The sequence below is a fragment of the Centruroides sculpturatus genome, unplaced genomic scaffold, assembly GCF_000671375.1.
Source record: "Centruroides sculpturatus isolate CEXI.00-Female unplaced genomic scaffold, Cexi_2.0 scaffold94, whole genome shotgun sequence".
NCBI lineage: Eukaryota > Metazoa > Arthropoda > Arachnida > Scorpiones > Buthidae > Centruroides > Centruroides sculpturatus.
Window position 1 is genome coordinate 831,695 of NW_019384400.1, and position 24,637 is coordinate 856,331.

The window sequence follows — 24,637 nt, forward strand, 5'->3', positions numbered from 1 at the left end:
GCTGCTACAAATATTTTGAGCATGGTGAGCTTCGTAGCAGCAAACGAGAGAGAGGTGTCCGATAGGATAAAATAGTTCCAAGGTGATTTTGAAGTTATTCAATTTGTGAATCGAAGATTAGAGAAAGTCTTGAGAGTTGAGGAAAAGGGTTCGTAGTATATTGAGGTGACGATTAGGATCAATAATTCATAAGAATTATTGTATATAAGTTAAGTCTTTATTTTTGTCAAATTCCAAAGGGGAATAGAGTTAAGTTAGAAAATAGATTGATTTGAGTTTTGTCAGGTTGGTTCTTATTGATTTACGTTGAATAAATTGTTATTTAATTTTTACTAAATTTTGTATATAGTTATTACTAGAAATTTTATTAAATATTGGATTGTTTTTGATTAACTTTGTCATTATTTAATTCGGTGCATGCGTAAAGTCCAGGCCTGGCACATTAACGCAAATCCGCATAAAGTATCTGTTAGGTAACAGCTATTTCCGGCACATAGTCGTGTCAATAATCCTAGTAGAGGGCGGAAAATTAATATAGTACTTTACAATTTGAACTGGAAACTTGAATGTCTCACCTTCTCCTTGTGTAAGTGCCAAAGCATATCACAATTATTGGCTAGACAGAAAGCTGCTGTCTTACTGAAAATTTTATATTAGTTCACTTCTTTTATAGATTCTGACATTCTCCACTAAACACGATTTATAACCTAAATAATAAAGTGTTACTGTTGTATAGTAAAAGCATGTTATAAATTACTAAAAGTCTAAGATTTGTGTTTTTAAGCAAAAGAGCTTTTGTGTTGTGCTTTATTAAAATTAACACTATAATACTACAGTGACTTGTTATCCTCATGATATGAACACCAAGTTTAGTCTTGAGAAAAGTTTTTTCCATTAATTTATGCAAGCAGTACACAGGAGTCTTCCGAGACCGCTCGACATAAATACAACCATTTTGAGACCATTAAATTCTGATCCGCCGCTGACCAAACTAAAAAGGCAGAAGAACTTATCAAACAAGAAATGATTGTCATGTTACATCACGATGCCGTTCATCATGCAACGGAACAACAACTGGGATTACAACAAACAAAAAAAGGAAAACAACCTCACTCGATGGTCGTAAATCAAGCACAACATTTGGCTTATTTAGAAAAACATCCTTACGAGAAATTTCACGATTATGACATTGAAATGGCCAGGGAGAAATTATTAGAAGAAATGGAATTTGTGAAGAAAGGCATGGGCCACGGTGAACTGAGTCTTGAAGCTTACAGTCAAGTTTGGGAAGAATGTTTGGCACAAGTGTTATTTCTTCCTTCTCAGAACAGATATACAAGAGCTAATTTAGCGAGCAAAAAGGATCGTATAGTCTCTGGAGAAAAGATTAGAGCAAAATCAAGGTCACATGACAAAAGAAGCTAAGAAAGCTGCCAAAGTAGAGAAAAAACTTCGAATTCTCACCGGAGGTTATCAGTCGAGAGGACAAGCATTGATAAAAAACTATTTTATTTAATTAAATCATAATTTTTATTTTGACAATAATAATAACCATTCATAAATATTCAATTTGACATTATTACATTAAATTATTAGGAGTTAGAAGGCCCGGATCCAGTGGGGATTGCTTCCAAGTGGATGCCCATGATTGTAAATGTTCTGTAATAAAATGAATGTAACAGGTCTGCATTATCCATTGACCTTGGCTACAAAAATCTGGTTGTCTCTATGACTTACTATGGGCTTTGATTAATGCTAGAAATTGTCGATTTAAGATTGCGCCCCGTGGTGGTGAAATATATAAAGAATGCAGTTAATCAAAACTTTATAAATACCAAATTAAAATATTACACGTGAAGTGAATAAATGGTGTCTACCAAAAAAGTTTTTTATATTTTTATATTTTTTGGACAGTCTGTGTCTTCAATTAACTTATACAAGATTATATTCTTGTTAATATTTTGAGAAATTGTATAACATATTTAACATAAATATAAAATATAATGTTTTCATAATTGTTAAAATCTTAATAGAACAAATGATAAATATCTCATAAGAAAACATTTCAGATAAAAAGCATATGATATTTTATTTAAAAAATGTGGATTTATTCAGTTTCTCGCTCACAGAAAAATAGCCAAATAATGATCATATTTAGGGCATATTTAGAGGGCCATATAGGGCACAGCCGCACCTCTTCTAACAGTTTTTCCTGAGTAAAGCCAGGTAGCCTAGCTAATATAGAAAATATTTGTAAGACATAATTTCCTTTCTGTATCCTCTCTAAAAATTTCTGGATCTGCTATTCATCAAGTGTTAATGTATTATCTTACTGTCATAAGAGATCTAAATATGAAATCAATCTAGACTTTTTGTCAATTTTTTATGGGCAAGTTCAAGTTGAAAATATTGTTTATCCTCTATTTCTTCCTCTAACAATCAACTTCATTGCATATTATACCTGTTCATAATTGCCAAAAACTGAAAAACTAATCTCTTCTGCATTGACATCAATAAATCCATTGTAATCAGAAATTAAGCCAAAATTTTCAAGTCACAGTTTTTTTTACATTATTTCATTAATGAAAATGTTATAAATAATTTGGAAAATATAAGAATTAAAAAAAAAACATTTTAAATTCAAAGGGAAGATTAAGCAAAGAATTTTGATTTTTTTTATTCAAATATAAATAATGCTCATAAGATACATCAATGTTTTGAAATTCAATTGTGGAATCAATTTTTAAAAATGGTTAATGAATGCAGTACCAATACATGTTATATGCGACATAGTATGTATAGGATACATATATATACAGGGTATACATTCTGCTTGAAAGTACCTGATTTTAATTTGCTATAAAAAACTGAATGATTTAAGATATATAAAAGCAATTGGCATCTATTAGGAAAGTCATCAAATTTTATAGAGATTTTTTTGTACTGCAAGATGGTGCATAAGTCAAATCCTAAGCATTATTGTCTATGGCTTTGCTACAGGAGAAAATGAAGGTCATGTTTTGGTACGGTTGATAGTGTGACCATCAAGATCCCCCAATCTGACCCCCTTAGTTTTCTTTCTGTGGAGTTATATGAAAGATATGGTTTATGTAACTTCAGTTAGAGACCTTCAGGAGTGCATCCCAGCATCATCAAATGCTGCAGCATACATGGAGGAAGTTGCCTACCATCTCAATGTTGTCACTGTGACTGCTAGAGCACACAGAGATGTGATGATTTTTTTGATGAAATTTGATGAGTTTTACTCTCATATAAAATCTTTAACAGTTAATTTTCTATAGTCAAATCAAAATTGGGTACCTTTGAGCAGAACACCCTGCATTATTAAAATTAATGCTATACTTACTTGCCGATATAAATCCTGCATTTCCACCCATCCAATGCAACCAATTAAAAATTGGACGTTTGGAATCTGTTGGTCCTGGACGGAAAAGTGCTCCAATAGGCTAAGTAAATATATATTATTATTTTTAATATCATTTAAATAAATGCAATAAATACATAAACATTAATAATCATTTATGTAATACATAAAAGTAATTTATATTATATTATAATTTTTTGTTTAAATATAGGTTGTTGTCTTTAAACCTCCCTAGTTTTGTGGATTAATTTTGAATAAACATGAATACAGTATAGTAGATAATGGTAATAGAAAATGCATCTCAAAAAATTACATTAAATTGGCACATTTCTACATTTGCTGACATGGCAAGTACAATATCCAGTATGTATTTTATTTTGGCTCAATCAATCCATGTCTGAACCAACATGTCATACTGTTAATGGCATTCACATTTATTGTTTGTGGAGCACACATTTCTGGCACTTTTGTAGCATACATGCAATCTTTGACATACCCTCAAAGAAAAAAGATTGGAGAGTGATGTCAGGTGATTGGACATGCCAAGAAATGGGGCTGCCTCAACAAAGTCAACGATCTGGACTGTGCAACTGAGCACTTGAAGATGTACAGATCATAGGAGATTGCTGAAATGAAGAAAGAATGGCATTTTACAGTAAATGTTGATGGTAATGTGTCCTCCTTTCCATACCTTCAAGCTCTTGGCCTTCTAATCACTCATCAAAACAGCCATCACCCACTGCTCTGACATCCTGAACACACTGAAGGAATTTAATTGCATCAAATGTATAGTGATATAACATGGATATCCATGGAAGCTCTTGCAACAGTTAATCACTAGTTACACCTGCAATGTCCACACTCAATAGCCAAAGTTACCAAGAGATAAACATACATACACTCAAGTAGTTAGCTATAGTAGAAACCTCACTGGTATCTACTATTTGCCTTAACCTGACAATATGTTTTTGCAGAAACCTGATTGTAAACAAGCTTTAACAGATAACAAGAGTAGGGTGTCAAGAATAAAAATCCTGGGTTATCTAGAATCCCAATTAAACACCATAGATATGATAAGGCTTTGGAATATATAGGGGCCAGAAACTGTTTGATACTGGACGTACTAAAACAGTATAAGTGTACTGTCAAAAAATGAAAACCAACCACAACACTATCTACCTATGCCTCTGGCTGGGTGTACAGTTAAATTTTATTAGACACACCCTATACATTCCACCAATTGTACAATAGATTTGAAGGGACTTGAACTATAAAGATTTTCAAAGCCATGAAAAAACCAATGCTGCATTAAATACAAAGATGTAGAATCCATCTCTGTGTGGAAATCCTTTACATATCTCCTTAACTATACAATCAATATTATGTATGATTATCATTCAGTAATAATATGTTTAAAAGTAGGATATATATATTTTGCTGTCATCTCTGTTTAGTTATTTTAGTTTACTTTCTAACTTTATTTTTAGTTTTTATTTTACATCCACATATGTATTGCATTCCAGATCTGCTCTCTCTCATTTATGTTTAGAACTGAATCCAAATTTTAAATCCAGTATTCCAAATGTATAATGTTTGATTTTAGAAAGGTCTCATTGAATATAGCCTGAAGAAAGCCACTTGGATAAGGCTGAAAACATTTGTCTTCATTAAAATTTAACACCTTTTAAATTCTAGCAAAATATACATGGATTTAGACAAAATATTGTCAATAAATCTTTAAATATTGAATTTTTTGGCATAAAAAAATGTTTTCTTTATATTATTGGGATTACACTATATTTCATAGTGTATCACAGTCTGAAAATTAATAGTAACTTAATGTAATTTTTCTATTAATCTATTGAGAATACAAAAATTTGAGAAAGAAAGCAGAATTTTTTACATTTTATTACAGATTTACAATAATTTAAAAAATGCAAATTTTATTACCTGTAAAACAGCAAATCCTGTAGCTACACAACCAAGAATTGCATGTGTTGTTGCCTTATTCTAAAAAAAAAAAGTTTTAATATATAAATTTAACAGAATACTTAATATTACCATAATAATAATAATAATAATAATAATTTTGATCTATTAATAATGATGATTATAAATACTTACAGTCCATTGTTTAAGATACACAAATACCAATATAAAAGCAGTTACAATCATTAGAACAGCAGTAACCATAAAAGCTCTATGGAGCTAAAAACAAAACAAAACAGTAATATTTGCATGCCATAAAAATAAAAATATTAATGACAATATTAATATAATGACAATTAATGTCTTATTGGGAATGATGTTGGGGAGTATAATTGTTAATTGAGCTTTGCATACAGTAATGTGCCATTGCTGCGTGCAAAGCTCAATTTATAATAATTATTATTCAATCAAATTGTAACAAAAGGTTATCAGTAGTTTTGCCAAAACAACCTACATGAGTTATCTCGTAATTGGTGTCTGAAACAAAAAATTTTTTGAATAGATCAACAGGCTAATCAATAATTTAAAATTATATGTATCACTGTAATTTTCTAATAAAAATATAAAAATGTTTTGCTTACTGCAAACCAAATCTTCACATTACACAGTGTTTTTTCATCCCAGGCATCTTTATAATGTCTTGCCAAAAGAATACCAATACTGACTAATCCAGCCCAGGCTATTATCATTAGACTTCCTACAATATTATTTTGATAAATATAAAATTTTAAAATTTATTACAATTTTATTATATATACATATATTTTACATTTAAAAAAATCAATTCAATATCTAATTTTAAATTACAATACATCATCATAATTATAAAATATTCTAAACTATGTTTTTATTATTGATCATGATGCAATGTGAATCTATGAAGTGATGATTGCAAATTAACTGATTTTGTTGAAAAAGTCATTTATTATTCTATTTAAATTTTTAAAAGTGTTTATTAACCTTTAATATATTTCACAAATTCACAGATACATTGAGTTTGAGTTATTCATGAAATTACATTACATAGTCCAGTTAACAGAGCTCCCTCGGGATTGCTACATCGTGCTCCTTACCCAAAGTAACAATACCATGGTATTCAAATCTCTCCACACCTCCATGTCTTAGAAGCTTTATGTAACTTATAACACACTTGAAAACATTAAAATTCATCATCAGATAATTTTACTGTTTGCATTCTTATATCAACAATTTTAGCAATTACTCGCAACTTTCATTTCAATTATCTCCTTGATCTCATAAACTTCATTACATTGAATAAAATTTTCTTCTAAATATTTAATCACCATACTTAAATAAAGCAGTGCATCTTTACAAGAAACAAGTTTTGTTGATTCATATAGATTTTCCATTTAATCTTCCTCTACTGTTTTTTTTCAACCATATCGCATATTTCGACAAATCTCAACAGTATCATAGTGAGGAAAGCCTTTCACCATATACCCTGGACAGTAATGTGCCATAAGATTAAAGATATATGCTTCTAAATCTTCTTTAGAACTGCAGATTTCTGTTGTAAAAGTGCCATCTGCATGACACTCATTTAAATGGACTGCTCTGCTCCTATTACATATAAAACATAGGAGATAAGTTACTCTTCCATGTTCATGATTTTATCTGATGCTCTGTGAAGTGTCCTCGAATATTTCAAATTTTCAGATGGTTTATAAAAAATTAAATAAGATATCTTGATGTTTTATTTTTAATATCTATTTATGTTTATTAATTCTTATATTTCTCAGTGAAAATGTACCAAGTTTTAACACACACAAATTATTGCCATACAAAACGACTTCCAACAACTCAACGAAGTTGAGTAATAATAAGTTCGTTGAGTAATAATAATTAGTAATAATAATCCACAAAAACCTTCCTGTACAAGTGTTATGTTCTTACATACTCCACAAACGCTTTCGACCTCCACCGAGGTCTGCTTCAGGTGGTGACTGACTGTGTTTCTTCCTGACCGTCATAATGATGTTGCCAGAGATGTAAATAATTATGCGTGTCGGGTTTCACCCCTCCGACTGTCCCTGTGAAAGACTCCTCCGACTTTCTGAGGGGTGAAACCCGACGCGCACAATTATTTACATCTCTGGCAACATCATTACGACAGTCAGGAAGAAACACGGTCAGTCACCACCTGAAGCAGACCTCGGTGGAGGTCGAAAGCATTTGTGGCGTAGTTAAGAACATAACACTTGTACAGAAAGGTTTTCATGGATTATAATTATTGCCACTTTATATTTCTTAGTTAAATTAAATTTTTTTTTTTTTTAAACTTTAGCTATAAATTTTTCATAAATTATTTTTATTGATACTAAATAATCATTATTTGTGAGTTATTAATCATATCTTTTACAGTAAGTATAAGAAATGAATTAAGTAATTATTAATATTACAAATTTTTATAATTTTGTTGACTATTTTTGAATTACTTTACTTCTTTAAAGATAAAATGTAATTTATATTTATATATGTTATGCCACCAAATCTGGGAATGTTGCTAATTTTGTGAAATAAGAAAAAAAATTTTCTGCCTATTTCACAAAGAAGATTCGTTTTGAATTGTTTATTTTGTGAAACCATCATTTTATATTTTCCAATAAGATACCAACATTTGTTTCACCCATTGAATATTCGCTTAAAAAAAACATAATATACTAAAATAAATTTTTTTATAATCTTCTTGAAGATTAATTAATGATAATTTATACTTTCTAATGATATTCATTACATACATATTATATTAAATACTAGCTTACATCTTAAACATATAAAAGCAAGTACTTACAGCATAAACTTCAAACTTAGAAACACTGAAGTATCAATAAAATAAAAGCTCTCCAAAACATGCAAGTTTGTAAATTTACCACAATACTACATTAGTGTCACTTGGGCAGGAATATGGTCAAATTCATAAAATCAGTATATCAACTGCCCATTTCACAAAATGAACAACATTCCCAGATTTGGTGTAACATACACACAGAAAATAATATTTTCTGTCTTGCATTCTAAGTAATTCCTTAAGAACACAAGCAAATTTTCAATTGCATTATTAATAAATTGTACAGTTGGTCCCAAAATTTTTAAACATTTAAAATCATGTTCTAAACAATATTAATAAAACAATTGTTTTAATAAAGAAGTCGAAATATTTTGTCAGAAAGTTTACAATTCTTGTATTGGATCACCTTCATCTTACAATTTCATAATCTAAAAATGATCTAAATTATCTGTTCCTGAAGATGTCAAAAGATAAAATCATTGAAAGTACTTGATTTTTAAAAATTATTGTTATTAATACAAGACATTAATAAAATGATAGTGTATAATTTGACATATAACAGTAAAATAAAATAAAAATCATTTATTCTGATAATTTCTGAACAAAAACATTTTCCTGAAATTAGATTTTCAACTGCTGTTGTTGTTGTTGTTATGTTATTAAGAGATATTGGATTACATCAGCAATCATTTGGCTTAAATTTAAAAACAAAGTTTATAGATGTTTATATTCATAGCTTAATAACTTTTCATTTGATGTAATACTAGAATATTTCTAACAGAAAAATACTTTATTGTTTTTGTATTGTACTGAGTTAAATATATAATTTTGTAAAAATAAAGTTTTTTTGAATGTCTGTCTGACTGATGTCAAAAAAATTAAGATTTAACAGGCTATTATAAACACACATAATTTTAATACTAAATAAACAATAGATAAAATAGCAGTGACTGTGATATTTCAAGATGTCTTTGATATCTGTACATGTATAAATTTGATTTTGTCATTTAATTTTCCTTCATGATGTTTATAATTTTCTAAATTTATAATTATCTTAAATAATAATGTGTGTAGAATCAAATTTAAATACATTGAGTACGATTGAAAACGTCTCAAAGATTAATACACTGTTTCGTAATTTTTAGTGACTATTGCCAATAATTGTTTTACATCATGTAAAAATGACTCTAATATTTAAAAACAATGGAAAAAATTGCTTTAATAGAGTTTAAAATTAAACGACATTAAAACAGAAATTACAGAGCATTTGGGCTTATATCCATCATCAGGAATACCTAAAAGATCAGAATACTGTTACTATAGAAATGTGTTATAAAAAGTAACTATGTTCTAATGGGAATGAAAAAATAAATAAATTCTGTTTTACATATTTTAATACTTAGTCCTTCAGCATTTACAGTTTTTTTGCTTTTCTGAAAATCCAAGACAAAAAAGTACTAGAAATTTGGTAGAATTTTTTATTTTGATCTCAAAAAGCAGAGATGCTACGCAAATAAAAGATTCTAGGTAGTACAGTAATGAAGTTGGACATAAATAACTTAGAATAAACTAAATTTCTATTAGTTTAAATATTTTTATTTTGTATTACTCTGTTTATATTACTATGGTTTGTCAATTTAAATAGTCAGTTTACAATTTAAAAGCTAACTGCAAAAAAAGTACCTAACAATTTATAAGACAACTTCTCCTTAGACATTCCTAGTCTGTATAATACATATCTATAACTGTAAAATTATCTATTTAATTAAAACTAAATATTGTAAAAATTAATATTTCATGTTAAATAAAAAAAAAATTTTAACTTTGAAGTATCAATATAAATATAGACATAGACAAACAAATATACAAACCAAAATCATAACATACATTTATTAACATTACTAAACAAAATTACATATAGTACATAGATTTTTGAGTCTAGAGATACAAATTTTAAATATAAAAATGATGAATATATTAATTACTATGTTTAAAAGCTTAAATGCAACAGATCTGATCTAAATGATTATATATTTAATAAAGCTGAGAGAGAATTTTCAGAGACCAAACTGTCCATAATTTATTGTGAGTTGTATAATCATAATTCATTATAAACATGTCACAAATAGAAGACCAACAACACATAACCACATCATTCCTTAAAAAATAAACAAAATTTTATTAAGATTTATATTTTAAAAAAAAAATCTAAAATTATGTAAATATATCTGCATATTTTAAATTAATTGTAAAGAATTAAAATTTTATAGATTAACACTCAAAAACAGTTTAACAACGTCATTAAATAAAATTGTAGAACATAATTGACGATATGTTTTATACTTACAAGTTCTGTACAGGAATTTTATTGTTAAATTTTATTTAAGATTAAAAAGGATAATATTCCATAAATAAAAACATAAAATAAAATCTTCCAAAATCTTCCTTTTGATTCTAATTTGACAAAATATATTTCAAATAGAGTTATTTTTCTCATGTTCTTCAATGCTATTCTTTATACAGATGCCGCAATTTCTGTATAGGCCTACCCTCTGAATGCAATATCTCTATAATTAACAATGATAGGAATGAAGGGGCAAAGAACTTATTTGAAATGAATATGTCAAATCAAGTTTCAGACTTTCCTTTTGGTTGTATTGGTTTATGGAATATTACCTTTTCTGATCTTAATACTAATTAACTAACCCCTTTATCTATACATTGAATTGCTTTCAAAATTAAATTACAAAAATAGTTATGAAGAAATTAATTATAGAGACTTTTGTACATATTTTTATAGATTTATTAAAGAAAAAAATTTACAATAAATTGCAAGACTTTTGGAATGTTTAATATTTTAGTAAACTTCAAAAATTTGTCGTTAAGAATCAACATATTTCTTTAAAAAGTAGATATTAAAAACTATACTAAATAGTTACTTTCCTTTTAACTAACTTGTAAGTTTTATTATCTGTACACTTTTTCTGGTACATTGTTATAACACTATGGAGTTAACAGTGCTAGAAATATATCATTTTATTTTGATACTGAATATATTGACAGACATACAGAAAGCAAAGCAAATAATATCTCTTTATAATAAAATATTTTTAAATGATGAATCCATTACTAGTTTAAAGCCAAATATAAAGAATAATTCCAAAATTATTTAGCTACATTATTATTTTTTATTTATTTTTAAAATTACAATCTTACTATTGTCATGAAAAATTATCCTAATCATTAAAACATTTCCCAAATAGGTGATATTTCTATGTTTAATAATTAGATCAAATTATTATTTTAACTGATTAATTTATAATCATCTGAAAAAGAATAGTTTGGAATGAATTAAAATCTGCAAATCCTGAATGCTGTGTAGGTACATCATTACCATTCAAATCATGCCATATTAGATATTTTCCATACGGTTTTAAAATTTGCATATAACCTTAGTAATCTCCATATATACTGTATACAATCTTCATACTAAATGAGAACATCTCATTTTCTTCACAGGCACATAGCACTTCTTAAGATTATACACACATGTCCAAAACTTAAGGATAAACAAAATTGCTAACAGTTATAGCTTGAAAAAAAAAAAAAACAACAAAAACACTGAGCTACTCAGTGACAAGCCTACCATGACATTGTGAGTGCTGCATTAGTTTGAGATAAACATATTCCATACAGACAGGTCTCTCTGCCTGGGTATTGGTAAGCACTTTCTATCCATTCTCTACCTATGTCCAACTGCTGTATGTACCTTTACGACTTACTTTTATTGTCTTGATTTGTAGTCCTAGGTTGCCATGTATTACTCAATGTTACATGTCAAGTAATACAGTTCTTACCATACCTGTCTGCATTTATCTACAACTTTCTATTTGTGTACAAATGTCATCCATCCTTAATTTTTGCATACATGTATATGCAAATTCAATCTAATTTAGCATGATTCAATTAGTGCATTAAGAGTAATTTATTTAGCTGATATATAGTTATTGCAGATTTGAGCTAGTCTTGCAGCCACAGTGGGTGCATTTAAGAATCCCTAGTATAGATAACTAAGATAAACATTTAACAGATGGATAAATCATATGTTAACATATCTAAGTTAGCTTATCTGTCTTACGAGGGCTGTTCGAAAAGTTCGCGGCCTTGCCTATATGCGGCGCTGCGATCAATTTAATTTTTGGCGGGAATAATTCAGTCATCCTTGCTAAAGATAGGATACTAATTTCCACTTGATTTGTCGTAAAGTTTTGCCACGACAGCTTAGCAGATAGTCAATGTTCACATGCTTTGTCAAAAATGGAGAAGACGGAGACTCGTGCGGTCATAAAATACCTGACGAAAAAAGGGTTGACCGCATCTTAAATCAAAGCTGACATGGATGAAGTTTTGGGAGAGTCTGCTCCTTCGTACACCACTGTGAAAAAATGGACAGCCCTTTTTAAATCTGGCAGAGAGAGTGTGGAAGATGACCCTCGCAGCGGACGGCCGTCAACTGCTGTCACTGAAGAAAACATCGACAAAGTTCACGATTTGGTATTAGCAGATCGCCGTTTGAAAACGCGTGAGATAGCTAAGACAACAGGCATCTCTGTCGACCGAGTGCACCACATCCTAACCGAAAATTTGGGTATGAAGAAGGTCTCAGCAAGTTGGGTGCCGCATCTGCTGACCGCTGAGCAAAGATGTGTTTGCACTTTGATGTCAAAGGAGTGTTTGGACTTCTACAAGAAAAACCCACGGGATTTCTTGCGTCGGTTTGTGACTACTGACGAAACGTGAATCCATTACTACACTTTTGAAACAAAAGAACAGTCGAAGCAATGGAAACACCACAGTTTGCCACCACCAAAGAAGACAAAAAAAAACAGTTCCATCAGCAGGGAAAGTGATATCCTCGTTTATTTTGGGGATGCTAAAGGCATCATCTTTATTGACTACCTAGAAAGAGGAAAGACCATCAATGCTGTCTATTACTGTATACTTTTGGAAAAACTGAAAAAAGAAATCAAAGAAAAGAGGTCACACTTGAAGAAGAAGATTCTGTTTCACCACGATAATGCCAGAATCACTGAACAAAAGATAAACGAACTTAGCTTCCAATTAGTTCCACATCCACCGTACTCACCTGATTTGGCCCCCAGTGACTTCCACCTTTTTCCAAATTTAAAATAATTCTTGGTTGGAAAGAGATTCCACTCAAATGACGAAGTCATCTCTGAAGTGAACGAGTATTTTGCACACCTTGACAAATCGACCTATTGTGATGGCATAAAAAAGCTAGAACATCGCTGGAATAAGTGCATTGCTAACAGAGGAGATTACATTGAAAAATAAAAAAAGTTTTAACATTATTTTGTTTGTTTTTCTATGTGAGGCCGCGAACTTTCCGAACAGCCCTCGTAAATGTTTAGTAGTTATACATATAGTAATATATGCAAAATGCAAACACCTTTAAAATCAACATCCAATTTGTTCACCACAAACATTTTCAGCTAATATAAAGAATTGCAGTGGGTCCCACAATGTATATATATATATATATTTATTTTTATTGTTATAATTAGCAAAGTTATAATTCGTACGTATTCTTTTTCCCTGTCCAATTAACTCTATCCTCCTATTGTTGTTCTTTTGGCAAGTTTTGGGCTAAAAGAGTCAATATATGCCACCAAAGAGAAGGACAATTTTTGGCATTCTTGGTCGGGAAGAATGAGAAGAGAGGCACGTGGTGAGACAAGAGTAGAGTTGGGAAGAAGGAGTTGTGAGGCACATGGCAACACAGGAGAAGGAGCATGAGAAAGAAAATCTATGTGGTGGGGATATAGAAGATTAGTGCTCAAAATTTGTGATTGAAGATGTAAAAAAAAAAGTTATAAGTGGACTGCTTATCTCAACTAAGGAGAACCAAGTGGTGAGGTTAAGTTTTCTTTGTTAACTGTGAGTTGGGCACTTAAGGTGTTGACAACACCTTAAGTGCCCAACTCACAGGACAGGAGAAAGGGGATCCCATATTAACACAATTTTCTTCTCTTCTTTCTTTATTTTAAGTAATATTAGTATTAATTTAAGATAAGTTAGTTTTTATTAGTAATATAAGATGATTGAAATGGATTGTCCACAAACTGGCCTCGCGAATCATTTTTGTTGGGATATCAAAACGAGCAGTGTAAAGTAAAGGAAAGATAGTGTATTGTAAGTTAAAGTTAAAGGAAAATAAATTGATATTGTTATCGTATTCCTGAAAAAAGGAAGTTTAATGTATATTGTTTCTTACATGTGATGTCCGATAACCTGCATCACCACAGAATAACATATTCTTTGAAAGAATGAGAAAGGCTGTTAAATTGCTTCTACATTCTAATTTAAATTAACATTAAAGAGTCATGACAAATGGTTACATTCAAACCAGACAGAATGTTCTCTACATTGGCTAAATTTAAACTACATGAATCATCTTAATGATTTTAAAAACAGAAAACTTGTAAACACAAATAGCATTCAATTTCATGTTCCATTCACAAACATTCTATGTAACCTGGATAGTTGCTCAAAGCAACTGAAAACATTTGTTTACCATTAAATTCTTAAATTTTCCTTGCTGGATTTTTGGTTTTGTGGATGACTTATCTTAATGACTGGCAATATTTAAGACTATTTACTATAAATTGTACAGAGCATTAGTGAACATAGATTATATAGCTGGCTCAATTTTTCTTGTAATGATAAGCTTAATCAGCAGATCAGTATAGGTAATAAAGGGAGAACCATGCCCTAATATAAATAACCTATAAAATATCTATAAAAAGAAAAATGGCTTGAATCTACACTTCACTATCTGGAACCTGTAACCGGTGCACGACGCGTATATACTGTATATCACTGTTGACAAACGTTCACCCGGTGCTGAGGGTAGAATAGTTTCTGTATTTAATGGTTTGAATTCTCTATGACAGTAAGAAAATACCTTACCGTACCCAAGAAATGAAGATATCCCATTAAGCTAGCATAATATGCTATATTTCCTCATTTAAAGCTATAAAAAGTATATAACTAGGCATTTATTTTTACTATTAGTTATTACGTAAATGATAGATAAATGATATTTGCTAATATACAAATACATTATAATTAGTACAGGATACTTCTAATTGTTTATTTATAAATCTAAGATAAAAATTAACTTATACTGGTATTGTTAAAAACAAAAATATAGATACTTGCAGATATAAAACTGTTAATGTTTCAATTATTTAGTTATGTAATTATGTCAATATAATTCATTTGTATATAGATTTATTTGAAAATTAAAGATTTATTTATTATTATTGATAAAAAGACATTATAAATATGTATATGTATTCAATAAATATTTAACTCACCATGTGCTTTGAATAATGGTGCAAAACTGCTACTTCCAGTAATATTACTAATACTTGTCAAATTTACTTTGCTACTTGAATATAAGGTAGAATCATGTTGTCTTTTTACTATTTAAAATAAAATAATCTAATATAATTATATATTATTATTACTTTAAAAATAAATACATTTTAATAGAAATCACTTTTACAATAGCATATACAAGCATAACACAATCCACTTTCATTCTTTGAAAAATTCATAATTCTAATGAAACAATTTTATATAAAATTTTTGGTATTTTATAAACAGCTAAAACACTTAAAATGTATTAGCTATGTAAGAATATATATACAATAGAATCCACTTTTTGTAATCAAGATATTATTATCAGGCATTAATTTTATTATAATTAGCAAGTCCCAAAAGATACAACTTAGCAATAATTGTAACATTAATAGTATAAAACAATTATAAATTTATAACTTTTTTCCATTCCATATTACTAAATGGGAGCCCAAAACAGGATGTAAAATATCTTTACTACCTAAACCACTGTATTACAGATGCAATGTAGACGGGACTGACATTTACACAGTCACAAATAATTAAAATTCAATTAGAATGAAAAAAAGATCTGCTGATGTTTATGTATTCTATTTTATATACTCAAAGCTCTGCCTTCTGTAGTGATGCAACCTTGAAACTACATAAATCTGTTCAGGGTAGTATATTTAACAATTATCAGATATATTTGGTATAATAGTGTAGCTGTACGCTATATTTTGTTTATATTAATTTAAGTTTAGTTTAGTTTCTTCCTTCTATCCTTTGTCCTATTGTTCCATTTCCTTCTAGAACTTTCCTATCTTAATCCCTGTCCCTTGGGTGGGATGACCAGTTCCGGAAAACAGAAGAACAAAGAAGTTAGAATGACCCTTAGGATAAGAAGGAAAAGAGACAAAGAGGATTCGAGGACAGAATGGCGAGGTGTACGGAAGTGGAGAGTGGACACTCCGGGTCGCTTAAGCAATGACCGGAGATATTGGAAAGATTAAGATAAAGGTTCTCGTCCGGCAACAGCGACAAAAGATTTTAGAAAAGGAAATATTAAATATAGAGAAAGACGACGACGAGTCAAATCCAAAGAAGTCATCGTGCGGCATCCCACCCTACAGTACGAATAGTTCAAACATGCCAACAAAAATCCTGGGTGTTTCTGTCCCAATCTTATGTATTCTTCCTTCATTCTTCTACTTCTATTCTTCTCTTTCACTAGTATTAAGTTAGCATATAAGATTAGTTTTAAGGTCGGGCCCTTTTTGTTATCGTGGTCAGAAACAGTACCATATGTTTGAATCTAAATATTGTCATTGTAGTAATCTCATATACTGTCGTGTTGTATTGTGATGTTGGAATCCATAAAATAAATATAATTTTTCTATGCGCAAAATTGTTTCATTGTATAACTCTTAATTTTGCCCTTATATCTCACAGTGGTATCTTAAAAATATATCAATAATTTAAAATATCTACTTCCAAAAAAAAAAAAATGATGTATCTAGAAAGTATAAATTGAATCACCAATTTAGTTACTGATTATGCTTTATACCATTATTATTAACTTCTAATTCATCTTAATAATTAGGCATTGTCAACCTGTTAACATTTCGGTCACATGGCTGAGCAATTAAGGCAGTGCCAAATAGCTCACTAGGCACACGAGACACATGCCTAGATCTCAAAATTTGAAGAAAATAATTTTACTGTTACAATTGCATGTCATAATTTCTAAGTAGTTATCTAACTGCAATTAGACTATTAATTTATGACACTATAAAATTATATAGAGAAGCACAATCTTCTATGCCTAGGGACTCTGGAAAATCTTAATCTACCACTGGATTCAGGTGTCAGCCTACCACTCTGGGGACCTGAAAACAAATTTGGACAGGTCAAAATTCCCAGAAATTTTTCAGGTATCTGTCCTAGTTATGTCAAACCTGTCCCTAATCACTTAGCTGCCCATTGTATACCTGCCACACCCATGACAGATAAAAAAAACCAGCTCCCTTAATGTCTACAGGACAGAAAGAGTTAAAAAAAACTATTAATATTTAACTAGGAATATACATGAGTCAATTAATATTAATGTAAACATACTCTAGTTTATTCAGGATAAAAACCCAATACCGAAAGGTCTGAGTCTTAATTATTTATTCAAACTATTATATAATTTAAAATAAATTATTTTAAAATAAATTTTAACTAACTAATTGGTGACAATGACTCCAAAGGTCCATTAGCCAGAAGAAGATAATATTTATTATTTATCAGATCAAATGAAATTCCATTTTCAACCAAGCTTATTTCTCTTGTCCATTTACAGCTCAGAATACCATCTTTAAGTGTAGCACTAACAACTTCAATTCCAGAAATCTATTGGTAAAAAAAAAGATTAAAAATAGCATTAAAATATATAAATAATTACCAAAATGCTCTAGTTAGTTGTTAAAAATACAGTATTTTACGGCATATAATACACACCTGTATTCAGCACAGAATACAAATGTGCAAAACAAAAGATTATACAAGTTGTACAATATTTTGTTCTTTGTTGACATAACCATTTCTATGAGTTTAAACAGTTATATCACAAGTTGTAAGATTTGTTAAGCTTATATATAACTGATGCCAAGGAGGCAAATTTTTATGTCAGTGAATTTATGAACAAACAAAATTTTTGTCGTTAGTCCAATAAAAATCAAAAAATCTTCATGAATAACTATTACATTTGGAAAAAGTTTTTGTTTAGTGAACTGTCAATGAAGGTGGCATCATTAGCCACTAATTTTTTGCAGACATTATTGGATGTGCAATCAATGTTAATTTGGAGTGCTATGTGCAGATAATCAAGACATTTCTCAAGCTTCAATTGAACAATATGTCTGTAGCAGTCTGGTTTCAGCAGATTAGTGTCTTGGTTGTTACAGCATGGCAGATTTTTGAAAAAGATGAGAGTCACTCGATCTCCCAGCTTGGTAATGTGCTATGGCCTGCAAAATCCTGATTTGTCATTTGCTAACTTTTTTTTATGATCTGAAGGAATTGTAATCACATGGTATTGATGGCATACACCAATATAAAGATAATCAGTTCAGAAATTCAGTTTGATGATGTTAATTTACTAAGAATAATTACTTAATAAATTGTTTCTTAATTGATTACTTAAGGAAAGTGTATAATCAGTGACTCATCACAAACTGAAGAAAAAAGTCAGAAAAGAAATTACAGATGTTACATTAGAAATGCTGTAAAAAGTAAAAGACACTTTTGATCACCAGCTACAATAAGGTATTGGAAAAAATAGTAGCTATCTTAAAGATATTTTTTAAAAACAAAATATATAATATACAAATATAATTACAGTATTTTACTAGTTATGTTGTCTGTACTTTAAACCAGCAATTCTCAAAGTTATTCTATCTGTAGACCATTTCTTATACTGTAATTACCATCTTAGATCCATGCCAAAATATTTTTTCTATCTAAAAACTGTATGAAAAAATTCTACAGACCGCTAAGTTATGTAGACTTAATATTTTTAAACCTATATGGAAATTACTAACATTTGGAACATACTGTGCCATTTATAATATACATCTAAAAGCATGTTTTAAATACATATAGAAACTTCATTAATAAACTATAAAATGTGAATCATCATTGAATAGTTTTAATTTTTATTAATTTAAATCTTCTTGCGGCCATCCATCCTATCATTGCAGACCACAAGTTGGGAAATGCTGCTCTAGATAATATAGGAAGAGAAGCAAAGAGGCTTGAATTCAACTGTTCATTTCATTATCAAAAATTGCATTTAATTCTATGCTAAACAGATAGCATATTTTTAATATGTCTGAAGAATAAATTTACCATCTATTAAAAATTTTAATGATTATCTAATTTGAACTTTACTAATTATTATATCATATAATTTGTGCAACTATAAATTAGAAATTTTTAAACAATTATATTTAACAATTATCAGATATATTTGGTATAATAGTGTAGCTGTACGCTATATTTTGTTTATATTAATTTAAGTTTAGTTTAGTTTCTTCCTTAATGTAATTCTTAAATATAAGTTTTCATTATGACGAATTTTATTTAATAATAATAATTATTGATGATAATGATATAATAAATTTTATGGGAAGAAAAGTATACAGATCTCATTTCCAAGTGAAAAATAATAATAATACTGGCATTAATAATTATCAACAGTAAATATTGTGTCTGATAAAAACTACAAATTCTTATCATAGGAATGATATAAGGAAAATACTGTAATTCCTAATGAAAAAGATCATAAAAGTTTGATTTTTCAAAAAAATTTCTCAACGTTGCACTATCTGGAATCTGTGACCGGCGCTCGACGCATATATACTGTATATCGCTGTTGACAAACGACCCACCCCCTTGGAACTGACACCCGATCCCAACAAATAATATACACTCCATCCAGGGAATTTCAGTCGACCTGAAGAAGAGCGAAGGGATCGCTCGAAAACGTTTGTCAAATACAGTATATATGCATCGAGCGCCAGTCACAGGTTCCAGATAGTGCAACGTTGATTTCACCCCGGTGCTGAGAGTAGAACAGTTCCTATATTTATAAATTTCTCAAATATCTGTAAATAAAAGATGAAACATATATTGTAATTACATTTCAGAAATATTAAAGACAGGACTGGCTCTAGATTTTTAGCTACTCCATTTTTAGCTGCTCATATTTGTAAAAATTTGCTTAGAAAAACATTATTTTTACAAAATGTCATCCATGAAAATGTGCCATCTGCCATCCCTAGTGAATGCTTGCTTTGCTGATTCCTAGAGCTGGGTCTGGTTACAAATCACTCCATAATTGTCTTTATGTAACACATTTTTTTGTAATGGTTAATTTCTCTATCCATTTGATTGATTCACTAATTTCTCTATCCACACCATCTGTCTGCTTGTTACTTCCTGCATTAAGTAGGTTATAAATCTTTTTTTGATGTCATTTCTATATTTTTCTAATGTTTGCTAGAAACATCTAGAGAATTTTGCGTAAAGGCTTTATATCTATACTATATCAACATAATTATACGTTTAATTGGATTTATCTATTCAAGCAGTTTATTCTTTTCAACATTTTCTTTATCACATGATGATAATATTGTACAGTAGAACCTCGAAAACTCGGCTCTCAATAACCCGGCACTCCGGATAACTCGGCCACACCCTGCCAGGGCAAAAAAATTTTTAGTTAATTAATTTTCATTATAGACTGCTTTATAAAAGTATAAAAGCTCTCATAAAGTTTTTTTCTGAGGTCTGTCTTATCAGGTAAATTACTGTACACAGTGTATTCATTAATTTTCATTTTCATGTAGTAAAGGCTTTATGCCTTCATAAATACGTTTTTTCCTTTGTTTAAGGGTATTTGGGCAGTGTATTCTCTGTTGTATTCTCAAGCAAACAATACATACAAGTACAGTACAGTATTTTCTGAGGAAACATGCATAGTTATCCTTTTTTAACCCCATTCCCGATAACCCGGCATTTTCACAAACTCGGCCACCCTTCGGTCCACATTAGGCCGAGTTTTCGAGGTTCTACTGTATTATGTTATAATATAAAATATATTATTGGATGAAGTAAAACTAATTTATTTTCTATATAGACAAAAATAATTTCATTAATATTTAAATTTATATTTTAAAAAAGCAATTACCTTATTTCTAATTGCATTTGATTTATCTTCATTCCATGAATAGTGAAAAGATGGTTTGCCATTAGCAACAACACAATCTCCAACACTGTCTGAACCCTAATTGGTATTAAGAATATATATATTTTAATCTTAAAAATAATAAATATTAAATAATAAAAATGAAATGTAGCATAAAAAGTTTTATAAATATTTTTAATTCTTTTTGGTGGAGTTTTCTCTTTCATTTACATTTCTTTCATTAAATGTTTTTGATTTTCTGTCATTAAATTTACACAAGCAATTTCATATTTAAAAAATATTTTAAATAAAAGATTTGTTTTAGATTATATTTCAAATTAACAAATCTCATGATCAGAATTTGTTACTGTTTAAATTTAGAATACTATTTTAGCACCTAATTGTAGACCTATAAATTCTCAATGTCATCTATCTGTTTGTCTCTCTGTCTGTTTTTTGTGGCCATCAACTATTGTTTATTTTTGTATATATTTTATATTTTAGGCTTAGTATTTCCCTTGTTCTTTGTCTTGACTATCCTAGAACTTTCTATCTTAATATCCTTTTTCCCTCGGATGGATTCACTGGTTCTCGAAACGGACGTCGGGAAACAAAAGAATTAACAACTCGCTGGGGAATCGAAAGAGTGGAAGAGTTCAGATTTGGTGGAGACCTTGTGGTGACAAGAGGTGCAATTAAATCATGCTTGAGATTGCGACTAGGGTGATCAGAGGTGACTACGGACATTTTTCGTAAGAATATCGGAGAACTGTACCCGACATCTCGAGGGTTTAACTTTAGTAGTGGCCCCAGTTTGTGAGGATAACGAGAGGAAGTAGATTCCTGGAACTATGGTGCCAAAGACGAAGATCTTCCAGCATTAAGGAGGACAGCATAGTTAACTGTATGAAGATTGTCCGTGCAAGGTGGACCAGTACAAGAAAGAGGTGATAGAATAAATTCCGAAACTATCGACTATTGGTTACCAGCGATCCATCTGAGGCATATAACTACAAAAAAGAAAAAAAAAAAAGGGATTTCTGGGCCTTTCCTTTTTCCCCCTTCTCTTTCCTTAACAATCTGTCTGATTTCCTTATCTCCTTTTAGTGTATAATTAGGTTAAATTTTCCACAGTAATATTGTTTAGCATTCATTTGTTTTGATTATTGGAAGGAACTGTTCAATTGTTACACATTCAAATTGAAAGCCTGTGAGTTGGGATTGGGGGTTTTTTTAACCTATACAAAAGCGAAAATAAAATTGATCTGTTATATCTATTACTGTGTTGTCTCATTTCTTATAATTCTGTTCGTGGAAATACCTGTTTATCACTTTGTATCATTAGACTTTCCTTAATCTCGAGAATGGAGTTAGACAAAAGTTGAGACCAGATAAAGAAATTTGATAGCCTCACCAATCAATGACAGGACTACTTATTTAGAAGTTAGTGGCAGTAAGATCACCTTGCATCATTAGATGTCAAAACATTAATCATCAAGAATGTTGCTATTTAAATTAGAAATCAATGCACATGAGAGAAAGATACTTCTGTTTTTCGGAACACAGAAAGTTGAATTTAAATCAAATTAATTAATAAAAACTGCATTAATTGACATTCATGTAATATAAATATATCCAAGAATTCATGTTTAAAGATACTTAAGTCAAATTAAATAAGAAAAATTTATTAATATTATATTACACATATTATTACATTGCATTTGTAGGCATTTTTATACATGAAATAAAGTCTTTTTTTTTTACCTTTTTAGTTGTATTTTGGGGTCAGGAACATATTAATCCATTTCATATTGTTTCTTATGAGAAAATTTGTTTTGGTTTTATAACAAATTAGTTTTTGAATAATTTTTAGGAACAAATTAAGTTATAAAACCAAGGTGTGACTGTTTATTGAAATATTTTTGTTTAATATTCATAGCTTTCCAGACATTATTTAATTTAATTTAAATTTTTATTAAAATATAGGATTAAAAAGGAAACATACCATGAGTTGATCCTCAGATAGCCCAACAGCTATCCAATGTCCAGAAATTGAATCAACTTTAGTACTGATTTCAAACTCTACCAAATCTTTGCCAGATTCATAGGCATGAGAAAACAATATATCACAGTTTTTATTTTCAATACATTTTTCAGGCATTCCAAAACATCCTTTTGTTCCACCACACTCATCATACGTTAAAAGCGATTTATCAGACATAGGTTTCTAGCATAAAATATAAACATTTTTTATTAAGAAATATATCATTTATTATTTAAAACTCATTTAATACAATTTACTAGAAAATATTTTAAGCAGTTAATAATAATAATATGCATATTTTTGCACAATACACCAGAAAAAATGTTAAAATTGAAATTGTTTATTGTTTAATACTTGATCGCTTCCTGTTTTTTCTATGTTCTCTGGGAAAGTACAGAATTACTGTATAGAACTTATCATACAGGAACACACTTGATGAATAAATTAGACAAAATAAAGTCTATTTTATTCATCAAGTGTTTTCCTTAATGATAAGTTCTACACAGCAATTTTGTGCTGTTTATTGTTTACTGTGTTATATATGTAATGGTGTAATTTTATTTGATGTGCTTGATGCACATCAAATAAAATTAAATGATAAAAATATGACATAGTTTTGTTATATGAGGGTAATCCCAAAAGTAAGGTGTCCTATTTTTTTTAAATACAAAGAAATGTTTATTTTCAATAATGTTCATATCATTTTAAAGCTTGAACATTTATCTATTTTTTTACATAATCGGCATTTCGGTCGATGCATTTTTGTATGCACTGTGGCAATTTTTGTGTGCTCATGTCATACCAGCTCGCCTCCATGTCATGTTAAACTGATTGAAATTCATCGCCAATTGACAGAAGTGTGTGGCAAGTTGTGCATAGATGTCAAAAACATGTAGGGAGTTTTCAGCTGGTCATACTGAAATTCACGATGAAGAAAGAAGCAGGAGACTGTCAATTTCTGACGAGACAGTCTCAAAGGTTGAGCAAACCATGTGTGGAGATCAGCAAATCACTCTGGATGATCTCTGCATTTTGGTTCTTGGGGTTTTCTGAAGCACCATTCATAGGATTTTAACAGAAAAGTTGCAATATTGGAAAGTGTGCATAAGCTGGGTCCCGCGACTGGCAGCAAGCTGGTATGACATGGGCATACAAAAACTGTCATAGCGCCTATACAAATGCATCGACCAAAATGGCAATTATGTAAAAAAATAGGTTCTGTTCAAAGGATTGCAGCTCTCCACATTTGTAAGG

General features: G+C 29.7%; 1 protein-coding gene and 1 pseudogene across 1 annotated transcript in view; one reads left to right on the forward strand and one right to left on the reverse strand.

Annotated features, from left to right (window-relative positions):
* Window positions 1–992: 992 nt before the first annotated feature.
* Window positions 993–1,516, forward strand: LOC111618614 (annotated as a pseudogene).
* Window positions 1,517–3,287: 1,771 nt separating this feature from the next.
* Window positions 3,288–24,637, reverse strand: part of LOC111618629 (putative ferric-chelate reductase 1 homolog) — a 37,935-nt gene continuing 16,585 nt past the window's right edge. Inside the window, exons 6-13 of the mRNA XM_023360185.1 lie at window positions 23,345–23,566; window positions 21,343–21,438; window positions 17,837–18,002; window positions 15,584–15,691; window positions 5,956–6,071; window positions 5,510–5,593; window positions 5,336–5,395; window positions 3,288–3,467 (exon numbers count right to left, since the gene is read on the reverse strand). Coding sequence (XP_023215953.1) covers window positions 3,303–3,467; window positions 5,336–5,395; window positions 5,510–5,593; window positions 5,956–6,071; window positions 15,584–15,691; window positions 17,837–18,002; window positions 21,343–21,438; window positions 23,345–23,566 — 1,017 coding nt within the window. The 3' untranslated portion in view covers window positions 3,288–3,302. The remainder of the gene's footprint in view (window positions 3,468–5,335; window positions 5,396–5,509; window positions 5,594–5,955; window positions 6,072–15,583; window positions 15,692–17,836; window positions 18,003–21,342; window positions 21,439–23,344; window positions 23,567–24,637) is intronic.